Below are 26,408 nucleotides of genomic sequence, written 5' to 3' on the forward strand. Positions count from 1 at the left end.
CGCTGCTCCCCTCAGCAGTGTATTTCGTCAGTCTGCCTGTTCTTTTCCCTGCTCTGTCTCTGGTGAATCCTCTCACCCTCCCTCACATCTGGCCAGTACCCTGGTTCTTGTATAAATAAATAAATTTAAAAAAAAAAAGAAGCAACAATGATGGAGAATAACAGGAAGTAAAAACATAGAAATATCAAGGACTAACACTGGATATTCCCTTGCTCTGTGCCTGGGACTTGTTTGATCATTTTTACAGCAACCTTTGTTTGATCATTGTTTGATCTTGTTTTGATCATTTTTACAGCAACCTTTGCAATGGGAGATAATTCTCTTTACAAATAAGGAAACTAAGAGTCAAAGATGGTCAGAAACTTGTCCAAGTTCACACAACTAACAAGTGAAAAGGCTAGGGTTTAAACACAAATGGGGCAACTAAATCAGTGCGCTCTCTCACTCAAGAGAGTGAGAAATTGCCTCAAGGAGGTAATTTATCTTATCTTAAGGAGATCAAATTTGCTTCCTTGGATCCAGTTCTTGGACACATCCAAAAGTCTTTCTCAGCATCATGAGGAAACACAGTAGATACTGTTGTCTTCCTTGTGTCAACTCTAGCCTCACAAGAGTCTGTCTGCCTTGAATTGTTGTTATGGGTTTGGAACCAGTGCAGTTCACTCTGGGTCAAACTGTGATCTGGGTGAAGTTGGCTTTTATTGGCCCTCTTATTAATTCTTGAGATCAAAGCTTGCCACCAAATTCTGTCACTCACTATTGAGACTTGATGAACATGTCCTGATGGACCCTATACATAGACTTCAAGATTTTATGGATGTTGGTCATTTTACCCAGTGTTGCTCTGCCAGCTTCAATAGTATTAACTTTCATGTACCAGGCACTCGCCTTTCCAGCTGTGTTGATTGTTTTTATGTTTTTCTCAAAACTTTCAAGTTGGATCTGCAGATCCAGCAACAACAAGAGTATTCCAGATCTTTTCTGCAAACCTGTAAGGAACATAAAATAAGGCCGTGTTTCTCTAGGTGTTTCTGTAGGTTAATCTCAGAATTCTGTTGAGATTCTTAGATAAAACAGTAGAACTCTTCTTCTAAACTCCTTTGAACAAAATATCTATTAATTGTAATGTATTCTGTGGAGGTTGTGAAGGATTTCGAAGAAAGGGTCAGAATGATTAGGGAAATTTTCAGAGGCAGAGAGATTTGATCTAGCCCTTGTTGGATATCTGTAGAGCTGGAATTTGTATGAGGTTATTTGTAGGTAGGTTGGGAGTGGAGGAGTTGAAATGGGGCAGGTACAGAACTGGGAGGTTAAACCACAGACACAGGGCAGTATCTACAGTGGAAGAGAGATGGTGGAGAAAAGTTGGAAATAAGGTTTAATTATTTGGGTGGGGATGGATTAAAGAGGTTCCTGGAAGCCAGGTGAATCATTCAGGATGGATCAGGGGCATTCCGCAATAAAGACAACCTGAAGATCCTGGTGACTTTCAACAACAACAGTGTTTTCTTCCAGTGTGCATTGGGTCTTGAGGGCAAGAGGGATCTGCTCACTATAAGATGCTCAGATCCTATAAACATAGGGGTGCAGTGCCCTTTGGAATTAATGTTTCTGTGTCATTTGGGTAAATACCTAGGAGTGCAATTGCTGGATCATATGGAAGCTCTATCTTTAGTAGGTCAAGAAATTGCCACACAGCTCTCCATAGTGGTTGGACCAGTTTGCACTCCCACCAGCAATGCAGGAGAGTTCCTTTGTGTCTATATCCTCACCAACATTTGTTGTTGTTAGTTTTTTTAATATGTGTCATTCTCACTGGTGTAAGATGGTATCTCATTGTAGTTTTGATTTGCATTTCCCTGATTATAAGTGATGTTGAACATTTTTTCATATGCCTGTTGGCCATTTGCATTTCCTCTTTGGAGAAGTTTCTTTTTAGCTCTTCTGCCCATTTTTTGACTGGATTATTTGTTTTGTTGAGTCTCATCAGCACTATTACAATAGCTAAGCTATGGAAACAACCCAAATGCCCAAAAATAGATGACTGGATCAAGAAGATGTGGTACATATACACAATGGAATATTACTCAGCAATCAAAAAGATAAACACATACAGTTTGCAGCAACATGAATGGAGCTAGAAGGGATCATACTCAGCGAAATAAGTCAGAAAGAAAAAGAAAAATACCGGATGGTCTCACTCATAGCAGGAATTTAGAAAACCTAAATAAGGGACCAGGAAAAAGACTAATACAAAGTAAAAATCAAAATCAACAAGCAATTATAAACCAGAGACACACTATGGGGGGCAGAGAGGAGAGGGAGGATTAGGGTCAAAATAAGGGGGGGTGCAATTGTATGGGGAATATAACCAAAATGAAAATGCATGCATTGTGCAAAAAATGAAAAATGATGTAAGAATTATATAAAATAAAATATTAAAAAAAAAGTTACTCAGATCCAGGTTTGGAGATGTGTCACTGTTCTGTGATGCAGCCATCTCCATAGGAGTATTTATGCTTATAGCACAGGGCTCAGGGAATATTCCATGGGCCCTTCAACACTTCTGCCTGGAAGTAACACAAGTCCCTTCCATTCACATTTCATGGACAAAACCAGTGACATGGCCCCACATAACTTGTTGGGATGGGAAGGACGATCCTTCCCTTGTAGCAAGGAGGAGAAGAAATCTCCAAGTATTGATGAGCCTTTATAATGTCTCCCATCCCAAGCAAACAGATTAGGCTTAAATTATTAGGGCAGTTTTGGGGATCTAAGTATGATGAGCATCTATAGTGGCAAGCCCACAAGCTTTCAAGGCAAGGAGACCAGGAGACCAGGCAGGGCTCTGGGATGCAGGCAGGTAACTGAGCCTCCCAGTCTCCCACCAATCTCTACGGTCTTTCTCTGGCCTCTCTCTGGTGTTCTCTCTGGCATCATCTTGTGGTCCCACTGTTAGGGGGAAAAGGATGTCCTAAAGCTAATTCCATACAGGCTTTGTGGACTCCACACCCACTCCAGACCAAAGCCAAAAGACACTGGGAACTTCAAATCCCATCACCACCAAAGGGAAGGTGACTGGAACCTGAGGGTGGGGTTAAGCAGCCAGGTTTGAGAAAACCGGACACGTGGACTTTGGAGAGGATCCCCCATTTTGGCTCTCCAGCATCCGGCCAGCTCGGAGAGTGCCTTTAGGTTTCCAGGTCTGCGGATCGGGTAGGATGCATTAAAGACTTTATTTCCCTATTTTCTCCCTGAGTTGTACATTTCCTTAATTCCCTTTCCCTTGTAAATAAACCTTTTATTAACCTTTTGTGTGTGCCTGTAGTGGAGTATTAATAAGTCCCTTTTAAGCGCGCGGGTGAGGACCCACAGCCAGGCAACCAGTTCAATATTGGGGTTGCTCCGTAACATCACCTCTCTTATAGTCATGCAACTAGTCTTCTCGTAGCCACTGCCACAGCTTTTATCTAGCTTTTATCTAGGCTGGGGTGTGCACACTTGCATATGTATGCACACCCATACTCCAGGTGTCCACAATCAGACATGTGTGCCCTCTCCCACGGTCCCAGGCAACTTCTGCATTAACTCAGTCAAGGCCATGGGTGATTACCCCAGAGGCTAGTGGCATAAAAAGCCTGATTAATTCATTTACCCTACAGCATGTGTTCCAGGAGGATTACCCTGAGTTCAGCATTTGAAATATCCACTCTGGCTGCAATTTCTCAGCCTTTTCCTCTCCTTGGCCTTTTATCTCTACCGTTTGGGTGTGATCACATATGGCCCTCTTATTGGAATCAGGATGGGGTGGTTTTATGTGGTTTTTTTTTTTTTACTCAGTTGATAAACAGGTGAATATATTTTAAATTGAAAAATGAAATCACTTAAAATGGAATTTCCCAAATTGAATGATCATACTTATCGTCTAAGAAGTTTGTTAGTATTTAGGTCCTGACTCAGTAGATCCAGAGTGAGACCCAAGATTCTGTCCTAGGCAATTCCCAGGAGAGGCCTGTCCTACTGGTCCCAGCCCCACTTTGAGGAGTAAGGAGTTGGTTGACATGTAACAAGTGTATTATGTATTCACCATATGCTGAAAGCATGATTTTATCCATTAAATGAATAAAAGTTCAGGAACCAGAGTGTGGCCAGTAGTACAGACTTCACCTGGAAGCTGAGTAGACTGTCAGCTCCACAGATCTGCTGATTTAGAATTTGTGTTTGAATAGGATCCCCAGGGTGATTTATATACACTAGAAGGTTTGAGAAGCAACAATTTAGAAGATATAAATAAAAAGGTCTTAATATTTGTAACATGGTTTCTTAGTGTTCTAGAAACTGAAAATACTGATGTCAAATTAAGATAGTGAGTGAGTAGAGTGAAATTAATCAGAAAAGATTCTCTGAGGAAAATCAATTTTGCACCACGGAGAAGAAAAGCATATTGAAAACTTGTATTTTATCACCTTTTATAATCTCTTATCTATAGTCATTTCTTTAAAAAAAAAGTTACCTGTAAAATAATAATTATTTCTGTATCTGTCTTACTGAGTTTTATAACTTTTTTATCTTGTTACTTTTATTTATGTAAATAACAGCAAATATGTATGGCCTATTTCTTCCCCCTTTTACACCCAAAACTAATATACTATACATATTGTTCAGCACTTTGCCTTTTTCACTTAACAATATATCATAAAGATCTTTCCATATCAGTCTAGACAGCACTGTCTCATCATAATTTTCTAGAGCTGCAAAGCATCCAGTAGTGTAGATGTACTACATTCATGTTTGATTTTCAAAATAATACTTTAAAGGCTTTTCCACAACAATATCCAACACTTACACAGGGAGGTCATACCTCCAGAAAATAATTAATAAACTATGATAAATTTCTATGCCATTTCTAAAAACCATCTCCTTCATGTACTCATCACAAATTCTAATTGGGATTATTTTATGCTAATGTGCCTTTCCCAAACAGTACTTAATTTCCAAAATAAAAAAAATAGAGAGAACATTTGGTATCTGAGAGACTTTGTAAGGACTCAGCCAAAAGCAGCTCTCTCTTTTGGGAGAGATAATTTTTTTTTGGGGGGGGGAATCCTTGACTTATGTTCAGGTATATGGGATCAATTCTAAGCTCCTTAGACTCCCTCTACCTCCTTAAGTCAGTTCCACCCATCATTTGTAGGTAGTTGATCCTATGCTGGTTACTAAGTGTGCTGTTCTGGCTCAGTCCCTTTCTCTTTCTCCCTCTTTTCTGGCTTATGGGGCATTTTACTGCTTATAGGCAAGTTGTTCATGTATTAAACAGAAATTGTCAATTTTTCAAATAAATAGATGGTTTCCTTACTGGAAGTTTTGGGAAAGGTTTGGTGGGCATGCCTATTGTTTAAAAAATTGTCATAATTGCTTTTGGATTTCCTATAAATTCGCTATAATTCTGTTTTCACGCTACCTCACAGAGTGCCAAGCATTCACACTGCTTTAAAACCACACAAGACTGCTAAGTCTGTGAAATGTGCTTAGTGTACATTTGTTTGAATTGATAGTTTGCACAGTCCAGATTTGCTGAGTAATCATTGACCTTCCACATTTTAAATAGACCCACACTGATCAGCTTCTTTCTTAATATATTTGAACAATCATATAAATGGGATTAGGACTTTATTTTTTATTCACCTGCCTTCCAGTCTATGTGAACAGACTTCTGCCAGCAATACATCCCGTCTGTGTAACACCTGTGATAATCTATTTATAAGTGTCTATCTTAAGAGGGATCTTGGCTGTTTTCTTTGTATATACAGCTTCTGCTTCATATACTCTCCCTCTCTTTGTCATCAATGTTAGATTTATTGTTGCTGTTGATTTTAGACCAAATTATAAATGAGATTGTGTTGACATTTTAAAAAACCTTGCCTCATGGCAGATTGAGTACAGAACCAGTTGGTTTAAATAGATAACCTTGGGTCATATCAGGAAATGTCTTGTTCTAGCTGAGTACTCTATTCTTGTGCTGAGGGACTGACTTTATTCATTTAAAGGAAGCGAGGGCAGACAGGAAAAGAAATATTTTCTTCTCTTAAGATCTGCTGATTTGTTTGTACCTCTGTTGTGACACCCAAGGGTAATTCTGATACAGCAACCTCTAACAAAAAGAAAAGAGATGGGAAAACTGAAGGGGGGGATTTCCTCTGCAGTTATGAGTTCTCATTCTTCACTATCAAAGCATCTGCGCACCTAGGCTCATTCTGCGGTCTTGTTTGCTGTGGTCCTCATTAAGCACAATGGCCCACCTAATTCCCAGAGATGCAGAGGAGAGTGGGAGGGAGAGAGCAAGAAAGTCAAGTTTCCCTCTTCTGTCTTACCATGTACTCAAATTGGATGTGGCACTGCTCTGTAGCCAAATGTGCTAAGCTTTATTATTAATTCTTCTTCTCATGATTAGGGCTGTCCACTCAGCATGATAAATACCCGAAGAGCTGGACCCAGAGCCTGGCCTGGTGCAGTGGGAGCAGGCAGCCCCACCATATTGATAGAGGGCACAGCCCCACCAGCCCAATTAGAGACAATGTGAGGTGAGGTCTCCATTCCACCCTCCAGAGAGAAATGCTCTGTGGATCTAATGTCAGAAAATGGTGCATTGCTCTATTCTTGGAATTATTTTGGAATGAATATGGTTGATAGGCTGGCTTTCCATCATGTTCTTTACTTACCGTTTATTGTTTGGGAACATATAGTACTTGCAGTTGCTTTATGCTGGTTAGGATAAAGTTCCTGCAAGATTTTCTATCTTAAGAATTTACCCTCCTCAAAATGAAATAAATAAGAAATTGACTCTGAAAACCACTGAGGAAGTATCCATCAATATATCTGTATGAACATTTGCTTTTAAGGTGGGAACATGTAACAAAAGAAAATGCTACATGATTGATAAAAATTTTATACAGTTCTGAATATGACCACCTTTCAGCATTTATGTTTTATGTAACACTGAATATATAAATGAAAGGTTTCATTTGCTTTTGGATTTTTAATTTAAGAATTTCTGGCTTTTTTAAGATATCAGACTTATATAATAAGAAAATTAAAAAGAGTGTTATCTGTTGATTATTGGGGTGCTCCTTCTGATAAGTAACAGAAACCTTGAGAAATCTATTTCTCAAATATTGACCCCTAAACACTTTGTGTTTTTCACATAACTTAGGGAGGGTATGAAATATAAAGCTTTCAATTATATGTTCTTTCAATCAAGCAAAGTCTTCAGAAAGTAACAGTCCTGGGAACTCTGTTCACCAGCAATATGGCTTCCTAAGCAGGTTTCTTTATAACCAGACTATGAATTTTCTTGAGCTTCAGCTGCCATAATTTCTAGGCTTTGCATTGAATAGTAGTATCTGTAGCAACAGAAAATAACTTCAGTTTATTCTGGCTTTTTAAGGATCTTTACTGTATTTTAAGGAGGGCACAATTGTGATTTTCAAAATATCACCTGAGCAGACTATGACCCTTTTCCTCTTGTTTGTTTCTTTTTTCTTTCTCTTATATGCTCAAAGCATTTATTAAGATAATTTTCTGTTTTCTGCTGGGACTCAGGATTGAATTTCTTTGTTCTTTGTTTTAGCTATTAAAGACACTTTTATAGTTACAAATCCTGTTCTTAAGTCACATGCTGTATAGAGAACATCTGATCTTCAGAAGGATTTAGCCTGGCAAATAGTCACAAACATGTCCTAGAGCAGAGCTATGCTGTTCTACTGAAACTTGTATGTAAAACGCTAACTAGGGAAGTGATGTTACTATCTTAGGAACAGATGTTGATATCTATTTGGAAAATGTAAAGTTAGATTCACTCAGTGTAGCAAGTATCCGCTGTGCAAAATAAAAATGAAAGTGGATGGGTGTTAGTGACTATTGCACAACAAAAGGGATTCATGCCATGGAACTGTATACTTAAAGGTGGTTAAAATGGTGATTTTCATGTTTGTATATTCAACCACAATTTCTTTAAAAGTTTGCTGCAAGTACAAAGAGGGGAGGTCATTTTAACTGAAGGTCTGGAAAGCCTTTATAGAGGAGGTGACTTGTTCTCTGGCATTGATGGGTAGGTGGGATTTCAGGGGACAGCGGGGGTGGGGGTGGGGGGACAGTGAGGGAAGGTAGAAATGGAAACACTTGCCACAAGTGGCACACTCTGAACAGAGGAGTGCAGCCAAGATATTTCAGAGTACCTTGTGGTTGTGTGTTACTGAAGCTTAGGGAGGCCAAACTGGGAGGGAGGTACTGTAAAGAGGTCATGCTGTTTGGCCTTCATTACCTGGGGCCTGGTCTTTACTGGCATGTCTAAGAAGTTGCCCATGGAGTGACCCAGGGGTCAAGAACAGGACAGGTCTACGGGAGTCTTTCATGATCAGAAAATGTTAACTGTGTGGCTCTACTGCATTTAACCACAAGAGTTCTGCCATAAACCCAGGGAGGTGAGGCTTGTCCCAAGACCTTCACTCCGTGTCACCCAATGGATATTTGTTGAGCAGCTGCAATATGTTAGGCACTGTTCTAAGCCCTGGGAGTATGACCAAAATAGAACAGGTAGAAATGCCTGTGCTCCTGGTCTTGCATTCTTATGGGGATACATAAAACAAGCCCAGTAAGTAATAAGTGAGGTAAGAGCCATGAGGAAGAAGAGCAGGAAAGGGGTGACCTGTTATCAACCCTGTAGCTTGAAGGGGAAGAAATGACTGCTCAAGATAGCTTGTGTCCTCAAAATGATGGCTTTATGGTCATTAAAAAAAAGTCAGATGTGGTTTTGATATCTCTCTTCCAGTTTAATAAGTGTACTTCCTACAGATCTACCAGTCTCTAAGTACTTTTTGTCTCTCATCTGAGCTTTGAAAAGAACTTTCTGTCAACCTGCTTGAGGTGCGAGAGGACCAGGTCTTCAAAGGCCTCTGCCAAGGGGCCCCACTGTCCTTGCTAATAGCCTTAGATGGGCATTAATTGCCCTGGTGGGCTTGGGCTCCATGCCCAAATGTTTGGCAAAATTATTCAAGGGCATGTCTTCTTAAAGCTAAAAGTGATCTATTATTGTACTACTTATATTCTTAGTCATTTCACAATGCCATTCAGAAAACTGACCTAATTTCATATTAAAAAGTAAACACACACTCTGATCCCTTCATCTGCCCTATCTGTGTGTAGTCCCCATTTTTTAGTGGTGACTGGTCTTCTACTGTTAAACAATATACTATCATGCATTTATACGTTTAAATAAAAAACAGGTTATCAGCTGCTGTCTCTTGAATCTGGTATTTGAATAACGCCAGTGTCCAGTCATGCAATTCCTAAATCCACACTCATGTTTTATGGCTGCTAAATTTGTACTCATCCCAAAATAAATAAATAAATAAGCCCACTGTAGAATTGCCTGTTATCACCTTCATTTTTCTCTGCCCAGTAAAAAGCTGATGAAAATACATTCTTTGTTACACTCCATTCATTTCCAAATGTGCAGGTTTTCAAATATGTTATAAATGAGAAGAAAAGAAACTGCTGGATTATTTGTCAAACTGTCATATTATTTTATTTATCGTCTCTTGTCAATAGGAAAGTCCAGAAGTGTATTGAGATAAAAATGGAAGTACATGTAAAGATAAAATTGTAAATGGGATATACCACTGTATTTTCTCCCATTTTTCTTTCCTTCCTAATGTTGGGCAGTAAACAAGGAGAATCGAGTGAGCTGGTGCTCACACATCTCCAGGGAGCAGCCAGAGTTATTGTCATGGGTTTGTCCACGCCCACTGGGCCCACTGGGCCCCTGCCCCACATGCTTCCCTTTGGCCCCCTGCGCCACGCCCAACTGCCGTGGCACCTCGAGAATGCTGATTGGGGTCTGGCTGATGGGTGAAAAAGTGCATGGTGCTTAAAATAACAGGAACGTTTCCTTTGACACTTCTACATACAACAAATAATGAACCCAGGAATTTTAACCCACTTACCCTGTTCAGGAGATAGGTTACTAGAAATTAAAATGTAAAAAAGGTGAGAGGAATTTTCTATTTACTGAACGAGATTTTTCCTCTGAGGAGAAAAACTATGCTGTTTGTTTCACTTTCCACAATAAAAAGCATCTTAAAATTGCCCATATTCTGCCTGGAGATACTGCCTTCTTGGAGTCCTGGGGAATGACCTGGGTCTGGCTGCTGCCTCCCTTTCTTTTACTACAGCACATTGTAACAAAAAAGATTATATGGGAACACATATAGTCACTTATATGGGTTCTCGGATAGATAGATTTGAGTGTAGCTCTTAGTTTCTTAAAGAATGTGTGTCCTGGGGAGTTCAGTCTTTCAGGGTTTGAGCTGTCAAGACTCCTGTTTCCCATAGTCTCAAGAGATCAGACGCACCTGTTGAGATGCTTTTGCAGGCAGGAAAGCACTTAATCCCTTTGCCAGGTAGTTTTAATAATGCAGGGAAAGAGGATAGACACCAAGCTGTTGCAAAACAATAGGTACATGGAAAATTTACTTAATATTTTTTAAGTAAAATGTCTTGGATCTGTTTTTTACCCATCCTCCAAAATAACACCAGTGCACCCTGCTATGCATGGAAGGAGGTCAAGAAGAATCAAATTTTGATCAGTTACATTGTGCTTTATATCGTCAGAGTACTAGTTGAAGCTGGCTAGAGCCAGCCGGTTTGCTGAAACTAAGCTCTAGCACTGAACAAAAGTGACTCACATTCTATAGCATTCTAATGTATTTTGGGTACAGTGAGGTGCTTAGTAAAGGTCAGGGCTTTATGTATATGTAGCTCTGCATTCCATGGCAATTGGCCTGCAAAGTAAACGCAAAGATTCATCTTCAAAAAATGAACAGAAGTAGCCTTGATTCTATATATGGGAATTCTGTCCATTTGGATCAAAGGATAGCTTCTCTTTCCTAAACATCATGACCTCTGCCTCTCCCATCTTCTTTCTCTGACGACCTATCTCAGCATCTTCTGTGAACTTCCCTTGCTTGCCCTTCAAGAGTCCACCTCTGCCTGGGGTTTTGTCCAATATTTTCTGTTCCCATTCTTCATGCTCAAGGAGTGGCCTCATTGGCTCCTAGGATGTCAGTCACCACACACACACCACTGGCCAGCCAGTGCCCCCAAATCTGCTCACCTACAGACCCCTCCTGCCACTCGGGTAAAACAAGGACCTTTTCTCCAGAACTATTTCCCTTCTCCTCTTCCCTCCTAACTCATCAACATCGTGACACCCAGTCCTGCTCTTTCTTCTAAGTCTTTTCTTCCTTGATGAGTTGCTTTGTCATCCACCAAACCACTCAAGCCACAAACCCAGAGACTTCCTAACCCCAACCTCAGACTCCTCTGTCCTGCTCAGTCTCCTTTTGCCCCGATTGTCTCTCTTATTTGATCACAGCTTTGCTCTTTCACACCCTTCATTGATTCTCCATTACTTACTTGATAAAGTCCATGCTCCATAGATGGCCCCACCAGCCTCATCTGTAGCCACCCAGACCTCAGTTTCCCCTCAACCATCAAGAACTACCTGCTGTTTTCCGAATGAGCCAAACCAGTACTTCTTTTTTTTTGTTTTTGTTTTTGTCTGTTCTGAAATTCCTTTCCTTCCATTGTCTGCTTGATGCATTCCTTCAATGATCTGTCACAAGGCTTTTCTACTGGAAGCCTTATACTCATTACTTTGCAAAACTACCATGTCCTGCCATTACCCTCCCTCCACCTGCCCTACACCCACAACCTGTTTGTACTTGCTTTGTTAAATATCTTCCTCTGGTAAACCCTAGCCACCTTGAAGACACTGACATCCTGCAATTAAACTTTGTATCTCCATCACTAGCATAGCACCCAGTACAGTACACTGAGAGGAAGAGCCCTTATTGTTGTCAACATCCTGCAGTGATAATGGCCTGATGACAATAATCAACCAGTAAACATTTGGACAGACTTAGTTCTTCATTCAACAAGTACTTACAGCAGGTTCTTATGGCCCCGGCATTTCACTTTTTATACAAAGAAGAATAGCATATCCATCCCTCCTTATTCTAGGGGGTAGACAGATTTACCCACAAATCCCTACACTAAGGTGAAATGAGAGTCATGTGGCCAAAGAGCCAGGGTATCTGTACTGCCAGCTTGAGAGGGATAACTTCTTCTCTGTCAAAATGACAGGTTTTCTGAATTTTACTGTTATGTCATCTGGTGAACAGATGGATGTTGGGAAAAGATAGGGGAGAGACAAGTAATGTATTGCTCAACACTAAGAGAGTAAGAGATTCATAAGCCTTTACTCCTTGCTTATCTCCAAGTTTATTGTCTCTTTTGTTCATACAAATTTTAGACCCATTATTTTTGAAGCAAGAAGATTTTGAGGTTTCAAATGTTCCTGTGGACTCCATTACCTGCTGACCTTTTGATGGGATTCTGTTTTTACAAAAACAAAAGACACATTCAGAATTAAAGAGCTGTAGACTCTTTTAAATCTTAGAATTTGTGGCATTTTTTCATACTTCAGCCTTTCCCATAACAAAGTTACCTTGTTGACCACATCTGCCTTTGCGTGACAAGGGCATAGTTTGCTCACTTTGCACGTGTAGGGTAAGGTAAAATATCAGGCTTTTCTGCCCTCCCCCATCAGGATAGATGAGGGAACCCTGTGATCCTGAATGCATGCCTGATGGCAGGCACCTGAAGTGGGTACACCTGCGCTAAGACTGTGCTTTTTAAGGGCTGCGTCACAGGGACGCCAGTAGAAGCAGCAGAAGCCAAGAAGCCGAAAGAGAAGAAGCCCGAAGCAGAAGCAGAGAGCCCAGATAGAGTGAGGATTTGCTGGGGGCTGGGAGGACTGCCAGCCTCCCGGCCCCCCAGCACCCCTGCCTGCCATATGCCTGGTGAACCCCAAGAAAAGACCTGCAAAAAGCCACTGAGGACTCTGACTCCTCCTTTACCCGGTCTGCATGGGATCAGAAAACCTGCACTGTGTCCTATCCTGCCCTTACAGCACGTCATCATGAAAGTCATGCACGAGTTGCATGTCTCGGGGAAAATATGACTCAGTATTTCCTGGTTGAGAAAAGCATTTGACCTCATTATGTCTGGAGTGATGCAGGAGAAAACCTGATGTTACACAGGTAAGGGAGTCCGTAGCCTCACCCCTGTCTGAGCTAGCTGCTGCCAAGAGGTCCTGAGGCATGTTTGCCAGGATCACGCAGATGTCAGTCAGGACTCAAGACAGTGACTCCAAGAGCAAAAACCAAAATGCAGTATATACTTTCTTAGACATTCTGGAAAATTCCACTTCTTTAGGGTATAGACTCTTTACTCAAAGAAAGAGGGCTATTAATCTTAATGAGATGTTGAGATCTATGGAATCTTTATGAGGAGAGGGGTATGGGGAATGTAAATGCTCAGAGTGCCAAGTGTAGGCACTTACCTGCTGGGCTCTGAATGGAGCCCTGGACCTGCCTCCAGGTCAGCATTCTTCACCTTCACACACATGGGAAGAGGAGCAACCACACTGGCCTCAAGCACCTTCAGGAGTCTATGAGAAAGACACCCCTGGCAGAGAGATGGATGAAAGTCTAGGACAGGGCAGGGAGTGAGGACTTTGTTTCCTACCTAACAAAACCTTAATAACCATCACGTTCACATGCATTTTCTACATTCTAGGCATCATGTATGCACACACACACACACACTGCTGGCATGAACCACGTGCACACTATTTAACATGCATTATGTATGCATGTATGGACATACAATTTTACATGCATTTACTTGTATATGTACATTGTACATACCTCATTTGACACACATGTAAGCTTACATGCATATATGAAAAAACATTTTATGTTCTTGTTTTTAATGGTTCTGTGAAATGGTGGTTGTTTCACAAATAAGGAAAGTAAGGCCCAAAGATGTTAAGTGACTTGCTCCCAAGCGAGGAGGAGCCATGGCATTTCCATGTTCATTGGATTCTAAACTCTGTTCCCTTCACAGCTATGCCTTTCAGCTATTGGGTGTGCGGAATCTTCATTTGAAATCATAGGGGAAGAAACACAAAGGGCCAGGGACTAGGGAGGGAGCTGGAGTAAGGGATCACCTCAGGTGTGCTTCCAGGAACCTGGCCAGCACCCTGAATCCCCATGTCCAGGTTGAAACAGTTGAAAAGAAAGGATGACATGCCAAGCATGCCCGCAGGGTCAACAATGTGCATTTCCCGGATGGCTGCTTTACTGCCTTCCATGTCATGTCCACTACCTCCCACCATTTCTGTGTTCCCAACATAGAGTTGTGTGACTTGCCATTTATTATTTTGCTTGCTTAAAGCAGTGTTTAGCTACAGTAACATGGGTGTTTTCCATTTATCCTACTTTATCTGCAGTAATTCCATAACTAAGCAGTGCAGGTGAACGCTGAGTCTTTTTCTTCTGTTAGAGGAATCTGATATGCATCAAGTACACTTTCAATTAAATGCAGCCTAGACACCCTCTCCCTATTCACCCACTTCTGTGATGAAGGGGTTCACCTGGGGAAATTGATCAGGACCAAGTCCCCTTTTTCCATCTCCTGTTACTTCATCCCTATAATGACAAAGAGCCTCATTTAAAGCATGTGCCTTTCTGCTTCTGAAGTTACCTAGTGCCGGTAGATATCCTCCTTTGATTTCATGTCTTCCTCTCCAACTACCTAAAACCAGCCCAGGAGGCATGCAATAAAGTCTCAAGGAAATGTTTCAGAGAAGGAAAGTTCTAGTTCATTCAATATTTGAGTAACTAAGCACAACCCAAGTTTTTATTAGGAGACAGTATTGTGTAAAAGAAAGATTATGAACTGTGGGTAGAAATGTTACTAAATTTAAACTATTATTTCTACACTATCATCTAAAATTTTTCTGTCATATGACTTTGGACCTCCCTTTCCTCATCTATAAGAAGGAAATTATCACTATCTTACTGGCTTGTCATTATATTAAATGGGGCAATGTTTGTAAATGTAAACATTTAATAAAATGTTGGCTACAGTGGGTCTTGGTAAACTCCACTTACCATTTTATTTTCATTTTTCTTGAAAATAATTCTTAACATTGGCATATGCTGTTTTAAAAATGAGCCATTAGTATAGAACATCAGGAGAGGTAATATTAGCAGTAAAGAAGTATTATATCATTGTTGGAAAATATTTTTAGGCAATTAATCATTGCTGAGTATCTATTTGAGTGCATGTTAGGTCTCAGATACTATGGGAATGGTAGAAATAAACAGACTTTTTCCCTTGAAAAATACCTGAATATTCTCCTTTGCATCTTCTAAAAATTGAATGTGAAAAAAAAATTGTTAGTTAGAAGAGTCAGCATAGAAGGTTAAAAATGTCAGGAAAAGCAAGCCATTACCTCCTCTCATTAACAAAGGAGTAAAAACCTGCTAACAAGCAGTACAGGAACAAGAGACAGATCGACATGACAACGAGAGGAGCTGTGGACCACAGCTTTCGGATGGAGGAATCCCAGCCACCAGGGAAGAAGGTCTTAACCTGGAACTTGGTCACAGCGGGCTTAGTTAGGATGTGGAGATTAGAACAGGAAGATTAGTTGACAGTTTGTATCTGGAACAGTCTACTTCCTTCCCCTGCTATTGTATGCAACATACTCAATAGCTAAACTAAATAGACAGATGGACAGGCAGACACACAAATAGGTCAGATTCCTCTCTAGTGAGAATGAATGATCCCGAGAAAAGATCTCTGCGCTCCGGTATTTAGAGTCTTTTCATAATTATGATGAGTTTCCCCCCTAGTTGAAGGGAAGTTGACAGCTGACAAGTCAAATGTTCTCATTAGTGGGAGAGATTATTACATTTCTTTTCAATCAGTATGCACTTAAGAATTTGATCAAAATTCTTAATGTTTTTTAAGGAAGAAAGTGTACCCCGAATGTGTACTGTAATAAGCTCTATCCTTTCTGTTGAGAGATCTGGATCCTAGTGATTTATGCAAATCTGCCAATAGACAATATACCAGCTTTGCATTCAGAAAACCTTGCTTTGATCTTACTGTTTTAGTTTCCATAAGTCAAGGTCACCTTACCAGAGACCTTATGTGGGTATGAGAAATATTTTATTGGAGTGATGACATTTTAATCTGCATCTCTTGCAGCAACTTCTCCAAAAGCGTCATGGGAAGCTGACATGTCACTGGGATCAGAAGACCCAGATTTGAGAACAGTCTGGCACTTATCAGACCCAAAGTGAATAAGTTTCTGAGCTGGTCCCACTGACTGCATAGAGTGAGGGTACTTAGGAATACTGTGGTGTAAATACAAGTTATTGTTCCACATGAATCAAAATGAAGGCCTGCTTCATCTTTCTACTGGTGCGGCCAAATCCACAGTGGAGTGGTACGTGCAGTGTCCTAGTGGTCCCCGACGGTCTGACGCTTGGTCTCAGTGCTAATCTGTCTCTTGAACATCTTTTGGGTCAGCATACAGTTGAGGCTGACCAGCCAGGAGCTGTCCTCCCTGGGCAGTGACAAGTGCTGAGCATGGATTTCCTCTTCTGCCACCGTGGCTGAGCAGTGATTAATGCCAAATTAGCACCATGTTCCGTGACCTTTTAGCATTCACTGCTGCTCTCCTTCACTTCACATAACTATTTGCAAATATTAGCTTCTCAGGTCATTTCTCCTCATCAGCGACTTTCACAGATGACAGGCAGGTTGTTAATCTGATTGGCATTCCACTTTCGTCCTTTGCCCCATCACAAAAGTGTCTGTACTCTGACATCACCTCAGAAATCTGATAACCACCCCCAAAACCCCCACAATTTTACAGAGCTAGAAGAAGCCCTGGAGGGCGAACTTTGCACAGAGTCTGGGAAGACGAAGGTCTCCTGGCAGTTTCCAAGAGACCTCAGGACATCTGATAATCTGTTTCATATCCATGGAATCAGTATAAGTTTACAACATTACATTTGTTTTAATGAAGCTTTTTTTCTTCATTCATGTGAAACTTTCATTCAAAAATCACATACTGGAGCCAGAAAACAGAGCTGAGGTACATTAGTGTTGATGAGCCCAATCCTCTCTTTTCCTGTTGTTTTCTCCCTGGGCCTCACCCATTGCCAGCCCAACAGGCTAGAACCTTCCATTTGCCAGACTTCTCTTCCGCTGCTCCTAATAGTGGTAGGTCACGTCCCCATGAAGTACTAGATGAAACATTTTGCATTTGTAGTAATTTAAATTTATTTTTATTTCTAGTCTCCTCCATCTCCATCCTTTATTGAAATTCCTGTTCTAGAAATGTTTGCTCAGTCTCCATTTTCCCTAAATAAACAGTAGCAAAGTGTACTGTGGGTAGTTTAATTTGATATTACATGTATTTTAGTAAAAAGGTGTCCTGTTTTTTTTCTCCCTTGTTACCAGGAATATGAGCGAAATTATTTATGGTTTGATACTCAAAGTGTACTGTGGGTAGTTTAATTTGATATTACATGTATTTTAGTAAAAAGGTGTCCTGTTTTTTTTCTCCCTTGTTACCAGGAATATGAGTGAAATTATTTATGGTTTGATACTCACAAAAAAGAGTCCGATTTAGGACATTTATTTTTCAGAAAAGGAAAAAGGATTTGAAAGTATGCTGATAGAGCTGAACACTTTGTTCATTGAAAACATTTCTTTCGGGGAATCTCATTTGGGCACTAATAGGAAAGCTGGGCACTTTCTAACATACATGGGCCTCACAGAGTTTCTGACATATGAAATATTTGTGAAATTGAACAGATTTGAAAATAGTGGGTAGACTAGGTAAGTCAATAAGCAAAGTCTTAAAGTGATATGAATAAATAAATCCGGCAAGCATTTTGGACAATACTCAATTTGAAAGCCTCTTATCCACACAATAAACTGAGCTCATCCTAAGTAAAGCTGTTAGTTCCTGGGCCTTCTAGTTGCTTCACACACTTACACTTACAGACCACAGATTCACCCAGGAAACTAGCTATGCTTGAACCTTGGTCCACAGTCTGAAAAAGCCAGTTATAATGACCACACCCAAAGTTGGGATAGGGCAGTGAGAGACTGGGTGTCCTGTCAGAGTGGCTTAGCAAGAAGTTTCATTTATCATGTCCTGATCACATCTTCTACATTGAGGAGAGTTCCATGGACTGTTGTTTTCTCTGTCACAGGAGATGTTGGCACACCTGAAACCATGGCACCCATCATTGTGATTCCCCCAGGAAACAGCAGTGTGGTAGCTGGGTCCAGCGAGGTCACCTTGGAATGCATAGCCAATGCCAGGTATGCAGCTGGTCGTCCACTTGGGAATACTAACCCATAATACCTGCAACATCATGAAGTTACCCTTCGTGGAATGACACATCATGTGTGGTTTTACTCTTTTAGAAATGGTGGTCTTGTTTGTCTAGCTGGGCCACACCACATAGGAGAAAATAAGTAACTACATTAAATGTACGTTGAATATAAAATTTCAATAGGAGGAGGTGGAGGAGAGGTGATAACTGTGAATGATAGTTACTCTGAACTAAGGAGAGAAGAGGTAAGACTTTTAATACAAAGGAAATAGTTAACTTCTCTCTAGTCCTAGGTGTTCTCAGCCTAGTTAGTAGTTGCTCCAGATTTGAGTTCCCATGATCACACCTCCCATGTAGCTGTGTCCCCTAGTAGTATTTATTTTAAACATTCTTTTCCTGAGCAAATGGAATCATTAGCACTTATGGTCCATTGCTGCTGCAATTAGCTATCCCTGCTCAATAGCCCTTGAGGAGAATGTATCATTGATGCATGCCGTAAGGGAGTAGAGTTATATCTGGATTGATTTTTAAATGTCCATTGTTCAACCTGCCATGGTTCCTGGTAGAATTAGCTTTGTCAAGCTGTGCTGAATGCCTAAAATTATTATTATGGCCATCTTGATGATTCACAGTTTTTGTGTCTACACCCTTTGTTCTCACAGGCCTGTTGAGGAGCTGAGTGTGAGCTGGAAAAGAAATGGAGTGAGACTCACCAGTGGGCTTCACAGCTTTGGGAGACACCTCACCATCAACAATCCCACATCTTCAGACACCGGGGTGTATGTTTGTGAGGCGACACTAAGAGGAAGCACTTTTGAGCCTGCTAGGGCGAGAGCCTTCCTCTCTATCATAGGTAAGGCTCAAACTGTCTCAGTCAGAGTCCCTCACTGACACATCCCTAGAAACAACACAGTGACACCTCTGTCTCACTGACTTTGTCTTCAACTCAGCAAATGGCAGTGTAGTTGAGTTCACGTTCCAAATCCAGTCTAGTTTTCTTTTCCAAAAATATAGATTCATTCAATCCAAAGAATGGTGAATACTTCCAAGAAATGGTCTTCTGATTACTTCCAGTCAGAAACCTTGGGAAATAGGTGAAAACCGTGTTGTATATATATATATAAATCACATTCCTGTGTTGGCCTGGGTGCCTCTCAACTTTACCATAATTCTGACTTGATGTTATGATCAGCATTCAGAGATTGTTGTTTTTTTTTTTAACCCAGAATAGAGAAAATATTAGATATTACCTTTTGTTAAATTAAAAAATGACAGCAGAGACGCTTCCTAGAGCATGAGCCAAGTGTCATCCTAAACTAGGAGATAAAACTAAGCACATTTGAGTTACAGTAAATGCTAGAAAATATCAGTGTTTAGGAAATGTACGTCGTGCAGTGGTTGAGGGACTCCGTAGTTTGTCTTTCAGATTATGATAAGATTATGTTAAACTGTAAGGCAAGTACAGTTGCTCCAAAATTGTGGGTTTTTTTAGCTCCTGTGACACTTTTATTCTTAAGTGGTTGTGATTACTATGTAGTGGCCTATCTAACAGAACAGACGCCACCGCAGATAAGAGAGAGTCTTAGAAGTGGGCCTCAGGAAGGAGAAACCCTGCTTCACCTCTTCTCTTCCAGAAGAAGGGGAATTAAAAACAGGAAAAAGTCAAATAAGCAGAAAGCCCTTTGGAGAGCCATTGCTCTTCAAATAACGTCTTTTACTGTTTGCCACTTTGCAAACTAAGAAAAATAAAGTTTTTATCTTCCTATGAAATTATCAAGAGAATCAAGAAATATTGCATTAGAGGCAGTTTGCCTTGAGTATGTCACATTCCTTTAAATCATTAGGAAATGGCTTTGTGGCCTGAAAATGACTGCCAAATACAGACCAGGCAAACCTGTCAGTCCCTCTGAAAGAGGTGTAAGAATTTTTAAAACTCACAGAAAGCAAGTCAGAGTCACAAATCCTTGCTGCATCTACACCAGGGGTCTCAGCTGGTTCTCTTGCTGCTTTTATCATCCCTGCGTTAGCTATCGACGTAAATACCACATCCCCATTCCCGTGAGGACTTTTTCATTAGTGTTGATCTATAGCTATGAGCACAGTACATTATAGATTGCACCAAAATTAAAATTTGTGATGTGTAAATCTCTAGTAGACAGGACTATATTGTGTTAAAACAGCTTAAGGTAATTTAAACCAGAGAAGAAATTTATCTCCCTGCAAACTAGGATGTTTGTTTCCATCATAATTCCTTTCAAAAATATTTAAATCTATCACGTGAACTTACATATTGCATTTACATCTAAATCCTGAAGCAGATCATTTTTATATTTGCTTGAGCTGCCATCCCTCTGTGTACCCACTTTTAAAGGTACACGAGCACACGTTGTTTCTTTGTGATGTTGATTTAAGTCACCTCGTCTTCATAAGAATTTGCTGTGACAGGTTTAGGATTTTGTGGTTGAGTCATCTTAGAAAAGCCTTGAAAAGGCTCTGTCAATTCAGAGTGATTTAGGAGATTATACCCCAAACCCAGTAATCATGGAAGGAGGGTCCTCAGGACGGTTACTGATTTCGCAGCGCTGTCACCGGCAGACTGTGCAGAGCCAGCGATGTGAACATTGCAGACGAAAGAGAGCAGGAGCATTTTGGCTTCCAATTACTTTTATTTCAGACTGATGAGACAAGACAGAGTAGTTGCACTGTTTACGCTGCCTGTCAGCCTCCCTGCTGTATTGCTTAATTTCCGAGGTGTGAGCAGGAGCACAGGGGTCTGGCTACGGCACCGGCCACCGCTGACTTCCTGCAGCAACCCACACCTGCAGAAGCAGCATCCTGGGCTGGGCCATCCCGTCCTGCTCCTCCAACCTCCACTAAGGTTGCTGCTCTTTCTCCAACATTCTATTCCTAATCTATCCCTCCACTCCCCCTACAATAACCTCCTTGCTTCCCCCACACCACACACATGTACACACGGCACACTCTTGGGTGGCCCAGCATGTTCCTTCTTCCTGTTTCCATGGTCAGTGTGTATCTTTGTTCCTGTTGGCCTCTGACCACCGGAATCTGGGTGCCCACAGTGTGGGGCCAAGTGCCCACTGTGTGGAGCAGTGTGCTCCACAGATCCAGTGAAACACAGTGGGTACATTCTCCATCCATCCATCCCAACAGATTGACTCTTATGTACATCCAAAGCAGTGCTGCCGGCACAGTGTCCTGCTCCGTGAGCATGCGTATCCTGCTCCCACGCACAAACTCCAACAAGGGTCCCTGTGGCAGAGAGCCCTCTCTCTATGTGTCAAATCTATCTTCATGTTTATACACAAATCATTTAGAAGTCCCAATGTCTCGATTATTGCTGAAATGCCAAAGTTCTTGTAACATCTCTTGGCTGGCACCTTCTTCTGTAGCTGCACTGAGGTTCTCAGAGCTGAGAGGGAGCTTCTCATCCCGATGTAAAACTCCATCTCTCTTCATTCTCCCTTCCCTCCCTTCTTCCTGCCTTTCTCCCTCTGGCTCCTTTCCTCTTCCCTTACCTCCTCCGCTTATTGCACAACATGTATTTATTGAGTCTGCAACGGAGGAGTGAGGTGGCAGCCACCCCAGGCATGGAGGATTTTTGTGTGGAAGACAATCCCTTCATGGGCAGTTACAGTTCAGCAGGAATGACCAAATACATGCAGCACTTGCAGAGGCCCAGGTTTTCCTGACAGGCAGTGGGTGAGGAGTTTCCACCAACAATTCAGGCAAATTCAAGTACAAGTATTACATTCAGAACAGGAGAGACTCTAGCAACTGTGTTACCGACTAAGAATAACCTGTCTTGTAACTCCTTGTGTTGTTTTAAGATACTCTGAAGATGTCTTTTTCTATGGTTTTTACATAAGACTGGTATTATATTCACATGTGACCTATAATAATTATGTTCTTTATTGATCTCCTATCACAGCTGGAGCTTATCTGCATGGCAGTGTATTACTGACTAAAGCTCAGAAAATAAAGCTACTATAGAACTGTTACTAAGATAAAAGGAAAATTCATGTGAGGCAAATAGCAAATGCTATTTGGGTCATTTGCTTTTGAATGCAGGGTTGTTGGGCCAGTCCAGGAATACCAAGGCGGGGTAGGATTTCAGAGGGGCAAGGGTGTGCTTGTCTGTGCACCCTCTCTTCCTACAGGCTTCTCTCCTGTCTTCTGCCTTCACTGTTCATGCACCAGTTACTGATCGAGCACATAGTATGTACAAGTCGCTAAGCTAAAGTGTTAGCATGGGTGGAGAATGGAGGAGGATTTGCAAGGAAGAATCAGACACATTTCCTCCCCTAAAGGAGCTTAAGGATTTCAAGGTCTTTGCTACTACCCTTCATCTCTTCTTTCAGTAGATATTTTTAAGGGTGTTCTCTGAAATTATGCTAAAGTACTAAAAATACAGATGTAAGATACATTGTCTGAGACACTTCTAAAGATATGGGGGGCTGATCTATAGGTGGATCACACAAATATGGATCATTGGCACCAAAGTATGTGGGTAGAGGCCCTGTCTGAGGAAGTCGAGGGGTGGGGGGTTGCAAAAGAAGGGACTCAAGCTCTGAATTTCGATACTTGAGTCCAAATTTGCCAAGAAGACAGAGTTGAGAAAATCATTCCATGCAAAGGAACGAGAAGGCATATACTGCCTTTGTGTTGCTGTTGTGGGAAACAGCTTAAAATAATATGCTATATGACATCATAGGTCTGAGGTCGGAAGTCTGGAAGGGCTCAACTAGTCTGTTTCCCATTCTCCCAAGATCATTCAAGGTTGTGATTGGGTTGAATTCTTATCTAGAAGGTCTGGGGGAGAATCCACTTTCTGGCTCAGTCAGCACAGCGTTTAGTTCATGTGGTGAGACTGCAATACTGGTTTTCTTTCTGGCTGTTGAGTGGAGGGGTCATTCTCAGGTTCTAGGAGCTACCTCCAGATCCCCCAAATTATAACCACCTTCACTAGTGAAGCCAGTAGTAGTAGGCCAAATTCTTCTCATGCTGTCAATCTCTCTGAACTCCCCTCCTGCCGGAAAAAGTTCTCTTCTTTTAAGGGTTTCTGTGCTAAGATTGGGCCCATCTACCCCCAATCCAAGACAATCTCTCCATTTAAAAATCCATAACCTTAATCATATCTGCGAAGTACCTCTTGCCTTGAAGCAGAGCATCTTCAGAAGATCCAATGACTAGGGTGGCGACATCTCTAGGGGCTGTTCTGCCTACTGCAATGGACAAAGGCACCTGGGTGTGAACCAAGATGGCAAGTCAAGGGCACACCTTGGGATCTGCTGCTCCTTAGGGAGACCATGGAGGGGAAAGGAAGGCAGAACAGGGAAAATCTTTGGGGCCTTTGGTAAGCCCTACTCAGGGCAGACTCTGCAACTTAGCCATGCCACCTCCTTCAAACATCAACCTACACCTTGTTACTCTGGCATTTTGGAGAGTGGGGTGCTTGATAGGGGCCCTCTTGGGGCTACTGAGTGTTATCCCCACTTCCAGTTCTGAGATGGGGGGACTGGAGCTCATGCTGCCTGAACCCTGGGCAGAGGGCCATCAGCATGCTGGCCTCTTGTTAACATCCAGCTTCATACAGGGATGAGAACATTTTCCTGATGTCTTCATCATGTTTTAAAAGAGATAAGAGTATTAGTTTCAACCTGAGTTTTATTGACCACAGGTTGGTAAATTTTGTAAAACTTAGTGTGTGCTTGTGTTGGCAGTGAAACCTTTTAGAAAGAGTTGTTGCTGATTTGCTAAGACATGCACTTGCCCCTGGAGGATTAAGCGGTGATGAAGTCTGCACAGGAGCACTGTGACGAGAGCTCTCTCCCCACTGTCCAACCCATGGTATCATCTAGGTTGACATGCTTGATATTTCCCTCCAGTTTTTTTCCTTCAAGTGACTATGTGTAAAAGTAGCTGGAGATCAAGAGAAAACACTTCCAAGCATCTGCTGAGTTCAGGTCCTATAAAAAGGTGAGCAGTGGGAGAAATAATAACATGTTCTGATGAGGAAGGAGCTGTGTGGGCCTGTCAGGGCTTCGGCATCCCTGCTCCACTCACTCAGCCACCTGGAAGACTTTCAGGAACAAGGCAAGAGCATCAATAAATGAACAAATTCTCTGCCCATGCCATTCCCAGCCTTCGCAGCTTTCAGCTCCTAAAATGTCCCTTGGCATTGGCTCCAGTGAGAGCACTTGGCAGTACTGGCAAGCTGCTCTTCCAGACCATGCCCAAAGAGCCTAGAGACTGCCCTTGGCACAGAATATTGAGTAAAGTGAGTGTGCCAAGCCCCTGTGGGAACTGGCTGGCCTGGGAGGCTGGCAGTGCTCTGAGGAGTGGCTTTGGCTGGGCCTCAAGGTCCCTGAGGCATCCCAGCCATAAAGCCAGGCCTTTGCTCCAGCCAGCCTCAGGTACCCCTGTCTCTGAACCCCAGACTAGGGCCCTCCCTAGCACTTAGGGGGAGCCAAATGAGGAAGCCACCACTCAGACATTGGGCCATTTTGCCTGGCAGCATCTGCAGTCAGTACACGGAGAATTGTCTGGCCCTGTAGATGTTGACTATTTGTATGTATGGATTTTTTACTATCAAAGTATAACTGCTTTTGGATGAATCTCAAGGAAATTATTCTGAGTGAAAAAAGCCAGTTCCAAAGATTACATACTATGTGATTTCATATATAAAACATTCTTGAAACCGCAGTGTTAGGGAGATGGAGAGCAGAAGATTGGTTGCCAGAGGTTAGGAATGGGATGCTGGGGTGGACGTGGTTACAATAGGGCAGCAATGAGGGGTCCTTGTCAGAGACCTGCTGTGTGGTGGTGCAGGCACAGATCTGCACAGCTGGTGACACTGCATCGAGCTCAGTGGCACAGGCAAGCACACAGGAGCATGAACAAAAGGACAGGAATAAGATAGGTTGATCGTGTTAGGTTGACTGTTTCAATGTCAGAATCTTGATTGTTCTATAGTTTTGTAAGACATTATCTTTGGAGTCAACTGAGCAAAGAATGCATTATTTCTTAAAATTGCATGAGATTCTACAACTAATTCAAAGTAGGATATGTAATTTAAGAAAGGAAAGCTGTAATTGGTCACAGGCAAATGTTGATGTTTTAACTTTTTCCCCCTCCCGTCCTCTGAACTGGTCAGAATGGTAGATATTGATTCCAGCCATCACTGATGAATACAGGGCATGACCCACACATGGGAACAGCTACTGCATAGTTAGAATATAAATACTGCAGCTATCATTATTATTGATGAATGAGACATGATTGGTGTGAATATGAGTGTGCAATAAAAACCAGCTTGGAAAAGATTGACTCTAAATCTGCGCAGTATTTCTTTAGACCTGGGTCTATACACATGCAAAACTAAGTCGAGTCTTCTGCCTCCACCTAGTGAAGGTGCAGCCTTAGCAGAGGAGGTAATTCAGGCAGATTGTTCCCGCTTGAGTGATCCAGGTAATTGCAGAATTGATACCTAACTGCCTCCATTGAGAAACCAGTCTGTTCTCCTTGATCATTTCTTTGAAATGCTAAGTTCTTACTCTATTTTTCTTCCTTTAGCTCCACCCCATTTTAGATACAGTCAATATAGGAGGCATGCCAAGCTATATTATTCACATTCAACACAAGTACAATGAAAATAAACCATTCTGGAAGACAGTGCCCAGAAATTAATTATCACGCAGAAAGTGAATACAACAGCCTTTTGTTATCATGATAATAAAATCACTACCACCTAAATACTGGATGAACTTGGCCATGCCACTGTTGAATTTCTGCTGAATAAACTGAGAAAAATATTGCACGTATTTCTCCAAGGAAATTCATTGTTTAATACAACCCCTATTTTTTTTGTGTTGAATAACGAGTAGAATATCTAGAGATAGGAAGTGGCTAAGAGTCTCTTTTGTTGGTAAAGATAGATGAGGGGCCCTTCCTCCGTTTTCTCTTAGCTATTAGTTTGCATTCTATTGAAGTATTAAATCTATATTTTGGAGGAGAAGAACTGCTAAGATTTTAAAAAATATGTTAATAGGCTGCTCC

At 41.5% G+C, this 26,408-nt stretch overlaps 1 protein-coding gene across 1 annotated transcript in view; it reads left to right on the forward strand.

The window, feature by feature from the left end:
- SDK1 (sidekick cell adhesion molecule 1) overlaps positions 1 to 26,408 on the forward strand; it is a gene marked incomplete at both ends in the record, with an annotated part of 728,549 nt that overhangs the window by 498,059 nt on the left and 204,082 nt on the right. The window contains 2 exons of the mRNA XM_084251360.1: positions 18,207 to 18,318; positions 18,995 to 19,185. Coding sequence (XP_084107486.1) covers positions 18,207 to 18,318; positions 18,995 to 19,185 — 303 coding nt within the window. The remainder of the gene's footprint in view (positions 1 to 18,206; positions 18,319 to 18,994; positions 19,186 to 26,408) is intronic.

Source organism: Talpa europaea, assembly GCF_964194135.1.
Source record: "Talpa europaea genome assembly, chromosome: 12".
Lineage (NCBI taxonomy): Eukaryota > Metazoa > Chordata > Mammalia > Eulipotyphla > Talpidae > Talpa > Talpa europaea.